The 13,910-nt window shown below is 47.9% G+C and overlaps 2 protein-coding genes across 4 annotated transcripts in view; one reads left to right on the top strand and one right to left on the bottom strand.

Moving 5' to 3' along the window:
• Positions 1–7,063, bottom strand: part of LOC138530059 (interferon-inducible GTPase 5-like) — a 122,778-nt gene extending 115,715 nt beyond the window's left edge. The window contains exon 1 of the mRNA XM_069640880.1: positions 6,804–7,063. Coding sequence (XP_069496981.1) covers positions 6,804–7,063 — 260 coding nt within the window. The remainder of the gene's footprint in view (positions 1–6,803) is intronic.
• LOC138530023 (immunity-related GTPase family Q protein-like) overlaps positions 6,597–13,910 on the top strand; it is a 187,415-nt gene continuing 180,101 nt past the window's right edge. For 2 of the 3 annotated variants that reach the window (XM_069640879.1, XM_069640877.1), the window contains exon 1: positions 7,005–7,138. The gene's annotated coding sequence lies outside the window, so the exon portion shown is untranslated. Of the gene's footprint in view, positions 6,739–7,004; positions 7,139–13,910 lie in introns of those variants that run through there. The other variant, XM_069640878.1, reaches the window with a different exon arrangement.

Below are 13,910 nucleotides of genomic sequence, written 5' to 3'. Positions count from 1 at the left end.
TAGTCAACCCCTAGGAACTAGATCCAATAGCGATGGCCGTGTCCTGGCCACCTGGATGACAGATCCCTGGGGTTTAGCCAGGGAGACACCTTCAGGTTTCTCACAGCAGGTAAACAGGCATAGGGTGCAAGCTTTAATCGCCCACTGAGTGACTACTGTATGCTTTTTATGTTGAAGGGAAAGTGTGAAAGGGAATTGTATCTGGGCAATCACAAAAAAAATGGAGGCACTGCCAAAACTAGGGTGAGTTGGCAGTTAGTTGACAAGTTGTCCCACTGAGATTGATCATAACCTTGGGGAGTGGCTTCCTCCGAGGGTTTGACAGCTCAGAACTAGGTCTGCCTCCCATCACAGTCTACAGCTACAACCCAAACAGACTCATTTTGGGACACTGAGAATGCTAGGATCCCTCGCTGATTGTTTCAATGTGTCCCTCTTCAGCACACAAGTGAAGCGGCTGCATCCCCCACTCACTCGCACAAATACTAGAGCAGCGTCTTCTGATTCTTGAACAGGGCTCTGAACTACAGGCAAGTCCCAGTTTGGTCCAGAACCTTGCAACGGGCCACCTAAGCAAGCTCTAACCCATGAGGCAGACAGGCGGCTGTAAGCTCGGTCTGCTGCAGGGCGTCCCTCTGTATCTGCTGGGTGATAGGGCACTGCTGCCACACTAGCATGGGCAGTCTTTCAAAAGCTTTCCCATTCTGGTGTAGCAGCAGCACCCTATTTAAATGAAAAAAGCCTCGCTCCTGTTCTGGAGCACCCAGTGCCAGCACGAGAGTGGGTGTTTTTCATTTAAATAGGGCGCCTTAACCACGCCAGCTTGGGGGAGCCCTTGAAAGGCGCCCCAGAGCTGGCGTGGCATCCATGCCCTCTTAAAAGCTACTCTGCCATGCTGGGAAGCTGCAGCGCCCAACTTAAGTGATTCAATGTGTCCCTCTTCAGCACACAAGTGAAGCGGCTGCATCCCCCACTCACTTGCACAAATACTAGAGCAGCCTCTTCTGATTCTTGAACAGGTCTCTGAAGTACAGGCAAGTCCCAGTTTGGTCCAGAACCTTGCAACGGGCCCCCTAAGCAAGCTCTAACCGATGAGGCAGACAGGCGGCTGTAAGCTCGGTCTGCCGCAGGCGTCCCTCTGTATCTGCTGGGTGATAGGGCACCGCTGCCACACCAGCATGGGCAGTCTTTCAAAGGCTGTCCCATTCTGATGTAGCAGCAGCACCCTATTTAAATGAAAAAAGCCTCGCTCCTGTGCTGGAGTACCCAGTGCCAGCACGAGAGTGGATGTTTTTCATTTAGATGGGCGCCAGGGCGCCTTAACCACGCCAGCTTGGGGGAGCCCTTGAAAAGCACCCCAGAGCTGGCGTAGCATCCGTGCCCTCTGAAAAGCTACTCTGCCACGCTGGGAAGCAGCAGCGCCCAACTTAAGTGAGAGGTCCTCCCAATTGGGAGGACCTTTTACTTAAGTTGGACGCTGCTGCCGCCCAGCACAGTGGAGCCTTTTATTTTACATAAGGTGCATCAGCCACTGCCGCGCTAGCACAAAGGAGCTTTTTAAAGGCCCCTCCATGCTGGTGTGGCAGAGGCTAGGGTGCCCCATGTAAATTATGTTAATGTGGTATCCCGGGCAATTGCCCATGTCACCTATGCCTAAGGCTGGTGCTTCCTTAATAACCGGAGGGACAGACACATAAAAATTATCTGATTTTGGTACACATTCAGAGCAAAATGGTTTCATCAGAGTGCTGCTAGAAACAACACCTTTTTTGTTAAAACAAGCCACCCGCCTTTTTAAGAAGGGACGTTTGTTTTTATGAGGAGCAAATTGTAATCTATTTTTCAGTTTTTCGGGGGTGGGCTGCAGGGGCTCCAGCTCTTCCGTTGTTTAGCATGGTAGGTATGTGCAATGCATGTAACAGACAAAATCAGAGCAGGCATATTAACTCTTTGTGCAATCTAACTGAGAATGAGAAATTCTGACCCGTAGGATACAAGTATATTTCTGCAACAGGGACATTAACACTTGGCTGTTTTAAAGGGACTCAAACTTACTTTTATTTCTTATTTGATTCATTTTTATTTGACTTTTTGTTTTAGTGGAATTATTTGAGTACTGATTTTTAAGTTTTGGCTCAACGAGTTGGTGGTTTAGTTCCCCTCTGCATGTGAACCAAAATGAATGCCCAAATGATGACTAGGAGATAAGGTTTGGCAGAGGCAGATATAGAATTTGGCTTTTGTTTGGCTGACCTGTCTTTTGTCTTAGTTATCTGCAGTTAAAAGGTTTTGTATTTGGCATTATTCATATTAGCAAACGTTTTTTTTTAATCAGACAGCAGGCGACCATTGCCAAACACAGTTGGCCATTGCTGACTTTGCCAACGTCCAAACCAACCACTGTTGCCTATCCCCAAGGCAATCATTGCCAACCATGGCTCACCATTCCCATTCATAGCAAACCATTGCCAAGCATCGCCAATCATGATTAAGTCTTGCCGATCATGGACTGCGATTGTGCACCATGGGTGACTATCGCCATCTGTTGAGCCGGTAAGGTTGTTCTGTGAGTTGAGTCCCCACCACGGAGATCTGAGGATCACCTCTAGACTGAGCCTTTTATACTTTCAGGGTCTATCAAAGACCTTGAAATTATATGAGGTTAATGGTCAAGGTGTACTATTGAAGTGGCAAGAGTACATTTAGTTCATGGAGGGTGCTTTGTCAAAGATAATGTGAGAGAGACAGGTAGAGAGAGATAAAGACAAACACCATTCCAGCACCCAATGTGGCATCTTGAACATCATCATGGAAGGGATAAACACATGTTATAAGTATAATCTCCACCTCTGGAACACCACTAATCACTGGGGAACCCTTGAACAGCATTAATATGCATGTCAATTAATCTGTTTTACATACTGCCTGTGCGTGCAGTATGCATCGCCTTCTTAACAAATGTATGATATACACAACCTATAAGCTAGCTAGACTGGTAATATTGCTGTGGAGAGGATTAATATGCTTGCTACAGTGATCTGCATCTGAGCAGGAGTAGGTCACATTTTTATTTTATTTATTTCAAATATTTTCATGGTGAAACATATTCTAATGAGGCCTCACAGCATTGAAATAATTGACAGTTTACGCGGCCGGAGGGTTGATGAAATAGGAACTGTTCCATTTTCTAAGAGTATCATCTGGTATGGCAGACTTTGCTAAACCAGGGGATTACACCAAGAACTGCACTAGAAGCAGCTAGCATGCTTTAACAAGCTTGTGGCAGTGGGGTTTCAAAGGGAAGGATGTATCAATCCTACTCACGGCCTAATCCGGCAGGGCTTCTGTACTGAGCTGCACAACAGAGGAATACATCAGTACAGTACTCCACTCATGCACATTTTCTGAACTAAGGACGTGAGACCAAAGGACATGCAGGAGGGAAGAGGTAGCACTTTGCAGCAGCACAACATCTCACTTATATCCTGACTCAAGGTCTGTGAGTCCAGGCCATTGTAAAAGGGAGGCAACATAATGCGTGCCTGCTGCACCCATGCACCAAAGCAGTATCCCACTTGTGTTCTGAATTGAGGGCTTCTTACCTGCAGATACTGTAAGGGGTGAGAAGCACAACATGTATGCCTACTGTGTCCATGTATCTGCACAGCATACTCTAGTGCTGCCCTCTGTGTTGCCCACATCGCTCCGTCCCATGCCACGAGGGCACGCCTTTCATGGTGGGGGTAAGAGTGTGGGGGTTTCACAGGGCGCTGCACAGAAAAGCGTGGCACGGCAGGCAGAGGGGTTGCTCCCATGGGGCTCTCCTGCTGGAGCGAACTACACTATGCCCACAAGCCGGGTGTCATAGCAGCATAGATGCTTTATGAAGAATAATACAGTATCTTGTTAACAATAACAAAACTATGTGTTTTATTGAAGGAAGTCAACTTTATGTGTAGAAATACTCATTTCTAAACATATCTCTCAGGCACATTACCTCCATGTTCCTCTTCCTTGTCCCAGTACCTACTTTTAAGGTATCAGCCTCTTTGACAGAAACCCTTTAGGTGTCGGCATATGAGGGCCACACAGCTTGTAGACGTTGCTTGGCACACAGTTTACAGACTTAATTGGCGCTGTAAACACGCTACTGGTGTAATAAAAATGCCAAAGCCAGGTCGGCATTCAGCCACTTTGTGTTTATTTCATTGAAGTCCTGTTAAGCACAAGCATTGGCAAAGCCAACAGTTTTAGCTTATGTATAATTTTAGGAACTTGCCGGGCACTACTTAGATGCCCAGGTACTCGCACCATTTTGCACCTGCAACTATCAATAGGCAGTCAATACCAATATGACTGTGCCTGGCAAGTGCCTTTCCCATGCCTACACAAAAGCCCAAACTGTTGACATTGCTAATGCTTGTTGTATCAGTGTGCTCCATCTTGTCGATCTTCCTTTTGCTGTCTGTCACAGACACACCTTGTACCTACCGACTTTCCTTATGTATTACTCGTTGTGGTCGTTTCTATTTGTGCCTCTTTGATGGAAAATTGTATTTGAAAGTTTCCATTTCTTGATTTATGTAAGGCATCTGTGGGGGTATATGACGAGGACGTATCACTTTGTTGAAATTACTCTTCACGCTCTTTCTTGAATAGAAAGTTTTGACAAAAAAATTGTAGAACCTAATGGTGGAAGTCTTATGTGGTGTGTTAAAGCCCCTCAATCAGGAGGATGGGCGAAATGTACAAAAGTGGTTCATAAACTCATAGATGTGGCATCAGGGACTGTGAAGCTTCATATCTTGACCTGCTGGAGAACAACTGGACACAATAGCGTACCGAGCGGGGAGCACACTGCCTCCCCACAGGCTCTTTTGAGAGCCTGACCAGTACTTTTGTCAGTGGGCCACCTCTCCCGTTCGGCACCTCAATTAGGGTGCCCAATGGGAAAGGTGTCCCGCTGGCAGGACAATGTGCTGAGCAATTCCTGCTCAGCACGGTCATTGACCTGGCAGCAGGACACTTACCCTTTCCCAAACCTCTGCCAGGACAATGTCCCATGGAGTTCCGGGCAGCAGCACAGGGGCTCTCAAGTTGCTCTGTGTCAACAGAGCATTTCAATATGAGCCATATGCACTTATGGAAGGGAGGGGGGCCTATTAGCAGAGACGTTTGTCCCTTTAGAAATGTGCATGGGAGGGAGTGATCAGCAGTGAGTAGGTTGCATAATGCTGCAGGCTTTATGAAATTATGACTACGGCCTTACCCAAGGGGGATTTGTTAGGCTCATATTAATCTGCATGATGCTATTGCGACTTTGTATGCAGGATGGGGAGGATAAAACTAAAGCCATCCTCTTATTGCTCAACATATTTAATGATGTATATAGTGTAAAGTGAATTATGAAAGGGTAGTTTCTTATGTAATGTGCTTTGCTTCCAAGGCATTGGTGTTACTAAAGTATTATTTAAGCACACGAAATGCAAAGGGAAACCTTAATAAATATCTATATAAACTAAACCTGTGAGGATGCGCTCAGTTGCTTAAATTATTTGCCAGTTGGCTTACTTATGGAAACTTAATCTAAAGTCACTTCCATGGTGCCTCCAAGTATCAAAGACTGATGATGCTCTTTACGATGTCCTTTTCTGTGAATTAATTTCTGTTGGTGCAATCCATATGCAAATTAGGTTTATATGTATTTTGCCCCAGACCGCCTGGACAGAGCTCTAATGCGTTCTCTGTACCTGTAATGATTCTGCAGTTTCATTTTTGTTGTGTTAAAATGCCATATGCCACTAAATAGATTGGGACTGGGGTGGGCAGTTTGTGGCGCGAATGAGCCATATGGAATTGCGCCCCCTGCATTCGGGGGGAGAAGTGGCTCGCCCCCCAACTCTTGCAATGCAATGCTGGATACTCTCCTGACTAGACAATAGGATATACTTCACCACTAGGAGAGAATATATAGGGAGCCCTAAGAAACATTGTATGAGCTGTAACTTGTCATTACCACGACGGAGCGCAGCTGGATATCTCATGAACTATAGCGAGTCATTAATGGCTTCCTCAGTCGAAGCCTCGTATTTTAAGGACAAGTTAAAAGTTTATGAAATGCCGAGCTTCGTTCAGTTGAGGATTAAACACTGTTTATTTTTCTGAGAGAAAGCTTTACATCAACGACTTCCTCAGAGGCAGCCTTGCATTTTAATGCAAAGCTTTCCCTCAGAATAAACGGTTTTTATCTATTACAACAATGGAGGCAGCTTGCTCGGTGCTCTGCTACTTTTGTCTGTAACAGCAATGCTAAGGCGAAAAGCAGCCAATCAGCGATGAGCCGAACACGACCGGAGACCAGAGGATTCAGGATCGGTATGGGATACCAAATATTACATAACACCGGTCCAGAATATTTCTCTGTAAGGGGTGGTCAGGGCACCCTAGTGGAAAACAACTGGGGCTCAGACGTTCACTTCGTTAGGTTAGAATAACGCCACATGTGATTTCAGCAATAAAAAAGACAGCTTGTTGTGTGCCAGAACTATTAAATGAAGAGTATTAATTTACTTTTATTTTAAAATGGAGTTCAATCTCTTCATTGTCACAATCTTAACAAAATGCTTCAGTTCCCCAGACTTAAATGGACTCATCCTCCCAGAAACCTCCATCGGATAAAAAAGTTCCTTCTCCATTGGCTTCATTGGGAGCACCGTGTAAACAGACATAATTCGAGAGGTATGGTCGACCTATTGTATTTGCTGCACTATGTAAATTGTCAATATTAATGCTGGATTACTTACGTAACTGAGGCCTCGGAGCCCCTCCTTCCGATGCAGTGCCTTTCCCGTGGAGGGGTGCTGCAGTCCCTAGGTAGGTGCCCGAAACCTGCTTGGGTCTCCGGTGCCAGTCCCTGCCCACCAGCTTGTTTGTGTACTGCAGAGCTGCGCCTGCGGGGATGCTGTGCAAGGGAGGTCTGTCGGAGAGGGAGTGGCCTAATGCGGAACAAAACAAAACACCGAGCCAGGACCTGAGAAAGGGGAGGAGGAGGGATTGAGGCCATTCAGAGGCGAAATGAAACCTGGACGAAAACACTGTCTAAAACCAAGGAACTTATAATCATTGACTGTCAAATATCGTAAGTCGGTTCCACTTTGGGAGCGGGAGGGCTAATCGGTCGTTTGTGCACTTTCATTATGAAATTACTGTCAAACATTATGTCAAATCCCACTAATTAGGCGCGACCGCCATGATATGTGTTTTTTTTTCTGCCGCACATTTTATCGCTCCGCTATTTTGTTCTCCTAGAATTAATATGTCATTTTGAAAACAAGTTAATGGGCACTTATAATTCTGTCTATTGGTGCTGGATCCCCGTTCCGCCTACAGCTGATGTCGGTAACCTTTGTTCCTTTCCGGGATACCTGTGCCATAAATGCCAACATTCAGATGCACCTAAGAGGGAGTTTTGCGAGAGAAATTTGGGAGACGTAGTTTTTCCCATAGGAATGTATTGGCGCTGGAATTATCTTAGGCGGGAGAACGTGAGAAAAAGGAATATTTCTCACTCAAAAGTTGGGAGTCTCCCGCCTAAATCGGGAGGGTTGACATGTATGCTGTGCATCCTGACAGTAGCACACGTAAGGCTGGGAGCTGTGTCCCTCCGGCCATTTATACTTGTGCATCTTGGTGCCAACACACTGAAATGCCAGAGGGAGCCAGATACCCTCTGACACACTGCCTCCCCTGTCGTCTCCACTAATTGTCAACAGTGGAAGATTGCTGAACGATAAATGGGACTGGTTTATTGTGATGCACCGCACATAATCTTTGACAGATTGGTCGCATGCGGATGAGTCTTTTTATAGCTCGAAAGTCTGCCTCTTCGCCAGGCGTGCAGTGCTTCCATTGGTCTCAAGCTTGGGGGCTGATGACGCTTGCTACCCACAGGCGTTGTGTAGATATTGTCAGTGGCCTCCAGGGTATAACACTGCCACTAGGCCACTTCTCTGCATCATCCATAAACAACTTTTGCATCAACGTCACCTCCTTAAAACCCACACTTTCGTTGCTCAATTTGCGTGTAGGCGGCGACCTTCTTGTGGCGTACATGGCCGGAGGTCTATTCACATTTTTTCACTGCAAACACAAACTTCTGAATGATCTCTACATTGCAGTATTATCATCACAGCACATTCTTTATGCTAGACCAGTTTCTTAAACATTACATTTTTCTTTCAATAAAAGAGTTTCTAAGGGCGACAAGCTGACCATGCTCCATTTATTCTCCCCATGCCCCCCCTCTTATTTCAGTCAGTCCAACCTTGGCCAAAACTCCCAGCTGAATGTCTGAGGACTGTCCTGCTCTTTCGGGTTGTTACGTGCTGTAAGGAGCGCTGGTCATGTGGGGAGGGACTAGGTGGGGCGGAGGGGTTCGAAGAGGTTGAGGAAGTCAGGTTCTCTCTTTTGTTTAGGCCCCCTCGCCGATTGGCCTCAGAGGGGCCATTACTGCAGAGAGGGCGATACAACTCCCCTAAACCTTAACGCTAGCTTTTGTTGCATTTCTTGCCATACTGGTCGCTTGCACACTACTGTGTTGGCCCACCTCCGGTCACGGGGGCGGGCCACACCACGTGTCAGGATCACCTGACACTGCACAAATGCTGCAGGCACGCAGCAGACCACAGGCAGGGGACGTCCTGCTTCGTCCGGATCACCGGACAGGATACTATGAAGGGGCGGGAGGTCACCCCAGCTGTGGCAACCTTGGCTCTGGAGGCACCCATGCCGGGGCTGCAAGACCAGGCCACGATCACGTGGCAGACAATAGACAAATAAGACACAGACACGCATTGCCGCTTCCTGGGGCTCTGCTGCACTGATCTTCATGTGCTCTTGTTCTTCTTCTTGCTGATAGATTTGTATCCTTCAGCAGTGATTTTTGGATACCGAGGCTTGAGCCTCATTACTCCATCTTCTCGGATTGAGTATGTAGTCGTGGGTTTGTATTCTTCTTGGTCTGTGTGGTCTTGTCATAGTAGGGCTGGTTTCACAGGGTCTTCGCAGTGATGGGCCGCGGGTAGCGGTTGAAGGGGTTTGCAGTGGTGGCAGTGAGTCTTCTGATCAGAGGGTTCGGGTTCTGATCCAGTCCTTGGCGGAAGTTCTTACTCAGCTTCGCTAGATGTTCGTCCAACATCTCGATGTCCAGGTCTCTGAGAAGGTCTGCCATCCTTGTGAAGATTGGAGCTCCAGACAATATCCGCAGGGCCTTGTTCTGGACTATCTGAAGACTCTTCCGGTGTCGCTCATGGCAGGTCATCCATGCTGGGGAGGCACACGTTAGAGTTGGTCTGACGATTGCCTTGTAGACGTTGATCTTTGTCCGGAGGGAGATGGACTTGCTCTTCAGGAGTGGGTACAGCGCTGCCATCTTTCCTGTTGCCTTCTGCTGAGTATTGTCGATGTGGCTTTCCGTGCCAGCAGAGCCCCTTTTATTGTTATTGAAGGAGCGTCATGATGATGTCAAGCCGCTTTCCCTTAAAGGGGCAACAGGCCCTCACTTAAATGGGTCATACACCACATCCCTCCTTTATTATAACAAAAGAATACCCACAACACACAGAGAACAGCACCCCTTTACTGGGGTCCAGAAGTATGGTGCATTCCACTCAGCAAACCACGACTACACTACAAAATCACTGCAGTGGTGCATTCCAGTCCGAGCACCCACTGACAAGCCGTTCAACACTGCAAACAATGGGTGCATTCCAGTCCGCACACCACAGGGGCATGATGGCCGGCACTGGGAATTAGAAAATGCCTTAATCAAACTGGCCGATTGTGCTGTTGCAGGACAAGGAAAAACACATTTTCCTCATCTTCTTCCTCGGCAAAGTCATACAGCCCCTCCTTTGCTTTTCAGCCACCTGGACCGCCACCACTCTAGGGGACTTCCTCCTTTGACACACTCCCGTCTGATGGCACCGCCATGCTGGCCGGTGTTGGGGCTTGGCACACCCGTGCGATGTGATCCACTTTGCCGCACCTCCCACAGATGTGTCCTTTGGCCGGGCACTCTTGAGCGTGCGGGAGGTCCCACCCACACTGATGGCATGTGGTGGCACCTGGGTGTCTCTGTGGACAATCCCCTCTTCTCGTTGGCCTACCACCTTGCCACTTGCTGACGGCCGACACCTCCTCCAAATGACCTGTTGCATGGGGGCTTCCAGCTTCAGCTGTTGTCTGGAGAGGTCCATGGACGAGGCACGCTCCTCCGCCAATTCTTGGATGCGACTGAGTTCTAGTATTCGGTCGACTTTTAGCTCTGGGTCTCTGATGACTTGTTTCTGCAGCTTAGATGAGCTACAGCCATAGATGATCTCTGTGCCCTGATCTCGCCCTTCTCAAATTTACCCAGGGCGCCGGACGACGCAATGCCACGCAGCTTTCCATGAAACACATCGAGGCCCTCCCCTTCCTCCTGCCTCGCGCACCTCATCCTGAGCCGTTCGTAGTCCCTGTTGACCATGGGCCTGAAGTACACCTTCAGTGCTTCAATGGCTGCGCCATATGACTGGTCTCTGGGCCGCGGGGTTTTAAACAGCCTCTGGATGGCCGGGCTGGCTGAGTACAGGAGGGTTGGGCGTCTCAGCCTGTCTTTGATTTCAACCACCTCAAAATACAGCTCCATGTTTTCCACCCATGCCGTCCACCTGGGCCCTAGACTGGCAGGTGCACCCACCACATCGAAGGGATACAGGGGCGCCAGCTGACCACCCTGTAGACACACCCCTCATTCTCCTCATCCCCCACGATGGTTACTGGGCGTGCTGCAGGGTGTACACACTGCCGATGGGCCCCTGGATTGGCTAGCCAATCCGGAAGCCACTGAGGGCGTCTGAGCACTCCTAACAGAGCCGCTAGTGGACTGAGAAAACTGGATATCCCTGATTAACAAGAAGAAGCACTTCCAGGGGCAGGCTGAGGGGCCCTCAGGGCATACTGGTGGATTGGTGGGCCCTTTTTATTTTCGGGCCGAGGCCTCAGTTCTTGCTTTCACCCAGCAGGCCCGGGTTTTGATCTGGCCACGAACCCTACTTATGAGGCACCACAGGTTGTAGTGGCCCCTTATGACTCAAACAAAAATGTTCAAATGTTTTCATTTTTTAAAATTCTTTTTTTTTTTTTTTTTTTTACTGCAGCAGGCCCGGGTGTTCAGTGGCCACGCCCCCTCCTCACGAGAGAGGCCCAGCCTTTCCTTTGTCCTTGTGATAATTTATTTTTTTTCTTTTTGGGCCGGTGTAACGTCACTTTTTCCTATCTGTCAGAAAATCCTATCTTGCTGATTGAGCATGCGTGTGCATGCTCAGTCAGTACTTAAAGGATAGGATTTTTTGACAGCAGGAATGTGGTGTGCATTGTGTTTATGGGGTCTCGGGGGTGCCGTTTCTGTAACTTGATGTGAGCCAGGCTCACTGCAATAACAGAACACGGCGAAGCCCTGTTAAGAGGTACTCGTAAATGGACGTAAACATTACGAATCCACCGGACTCCAAAAGATAAACGCAGCGGACTGTGTTTCACAAAGTCCCAGGATTCTAATAAGCACTAAATGTGCAAAACATATCAAAGTATACATAACAAATATATATGTACGTGTATGTGAAGTAAGTGCATCATTATCACGTTAATTATGCACTTATTTCACATACACGTACATATTTGTGATGAATCTGGCTGACTGTGCATGCTCAGTCATGATTTATAGTTAAGCACTGGGGGCAGGGCCGAATAGAAGAGGTATCTTTCTACAGATGAAAGCAGTGGGGACAGGGGAGGGGGGCGCTCAGCCATCTGTTCACATTGCCCCCCACCCCCTTAATGAAGCCTCGTTACAGTGAGAAGTGTTGACACTGCATGGATCAGTGAGTTAAGTGCTCTCCCAGGCTGAAGAACAGTCATGAAATTCACTGATTAAAATCGCCGTGCAGAGCCAAGGAGAGCCAGGTCCTGTACAGATGAAGCCATGCCTCCTGCTTGTCTGCAGATAAGGCGGGTGGATGGGCTCTGTCCTTGACTGGCTTCCACTCACCCAGGCTGTCCTCCTGCATTTGCAATTGCGAGCAGCAGGACTGTTGGGGGCTGGAGAGCCCTGGAAAAGACACAGTGGATTTTACAACCCCACCATGCAGGGGCGCGAGTACAGAGGGGGGTGGAGGGGCTGCGGGGCCCGTGCCCCCCCGCCCCATGGCAGAGTAAGCTGGGGCTGAGCCCCCTTCCAGCCCTCCCCCGCCGAGGAAAAACAATGTTTTGAAATTGTGGGACAGATGCAAAGCAAGAAGCTCTTGCTTTGCATCTGTCCCTCCATTTCTAAAAATCGTTTTGGGTTGGGTATACTTCTACATCGATGTAGAGGTACACCCAACCCAGAAGGATTTTTAGAAATGGAGGCACAGATGCAAAACAAGTCTGTCCCTCAATTTCTAAAAATCGTTTTGGGTTTGGTGTATTTGTACATCTGTGCACCCCTCTTGCAAAGAGGGGTGAACAGATGTAGAGGTACACCCAACCCAGAAGGTTTTTTAGAAATGGAGGTACAGATGCAAAGGGAGGGGGCAGGGGCAGGGAGAGGGAAAATGAGACTGTTTGCATGTTTCTGAGTGTGTACGTGGTGAGGGTGAATGCTATGGGCATTTGAAATGGGGCAGTGCTGGTGCTCCTCAATTAGCTGGCTATACTCTTGATGGGATAGTATTGCTGTAACAGGGCTTCTATAATTGTTGAATCTTCTCAACGATAATACTATGCTTTTGTTGAGGCAATGCTAGTTCATCTTAGTGGGGCTGCTATACTTTTGATGGGACAAAATCAGCACCTCTCAGTTGAGCTTCTACACTCTTATTGACAAGGCCCCAGCACTTCTCAACAGATGTATTTCTTTTTATTCGAATTGGTTATTTATAATGCGTGTACTACCCAGAGGTTTCTAAGCGTGGATTGTGGGGGTGAACCTGTGTTGCGCGGACCGAGGGATCGAACCTGTGTTGCTCTGTGTCGTCTTGCTTCCAAGGCGAGCACGTTGCCCCTGAGCTATCCATCCGATACTGTAAAGATCTGAAGTACATTTAATGATACAGAACCAGAACTATTGAGCAAGTCTGTCATCATCAGAATATCTCAACACTGTCGTGGTAATACAAGAGCTCATATATTTAAACGGATGGAATTACTCAGAATGTAGCAGCCCTATTCAATAACCCAAAGTTCTTAAGCATAGTTAATGTGAAAATACTACACTTCTGACCGTTGGGCCAGTACTGCCACTTCTCACAGAGGCTTCTACACCTTTTATGGGGCAGCACTGATCCAGCCTACTGCTCATAATTGTCATTTCTCAGCAGGACTGCAACACTATTCCATTGTGTTCTGTATGTTGAGTGCTTCTTCACCACCAATGTGGATTCATGGCTCTCTCCCAGTGTCTAAATAGTAGATCTGTCTACATTCAATTGGCAACAAGCATGTCCGGAGCTGCCTGCTGTCCATAAGCTGCCGCTCAGGATGTTGGGAGCTGTGATGGGGCAGGGGATAGAAGGCTCGAGCCTGTCGGATAGCAGAATAGCAGGGTCTTAAAACCTGCTCACTCCTTCTGGAGGGGCCATGGGGCAAAATGAGCCGGATCCCACATACAGGGCGTTGTTACCCCTTTATCTCTCCTGAATGAAAGAATTAGCTCTCTCAGACACAAGTTGTCACCCCTGCACACACTGGATGAATATGGTATGGATCTATAAATCGAGAAAACTGGAGTGACTATTCAGAGTGTTTTAACAGAAATATAATTGTCTTCCCAGATGGGAGACTGACTCCATTAATATACATGGGGTCACTGAGATGACCAAGAGTGAAAC

The sequence above is a fragment of the Ambystoma mexicanum genome, chromosome 1q, assembly GCF_040938575.1.
Source record: "Ambystoma mexicanum isolate Mex_15411 chromosome 1q, UKY_AmexF1_1, whole genome shotgun sequence".
In the NCBI taxonomy this organism is placed as follows: Eukaryota; Metazoa; Chordata; class Amphibia; order Caudata; family Ambystomatidae; genus Ambystoma; species Ambystoma mexicanum.
The sequence above is the reverse complement of the archived record's forward strand: the minus strand, read 5'-3'. Positions and strand labels throughout refer to the sequence as shown.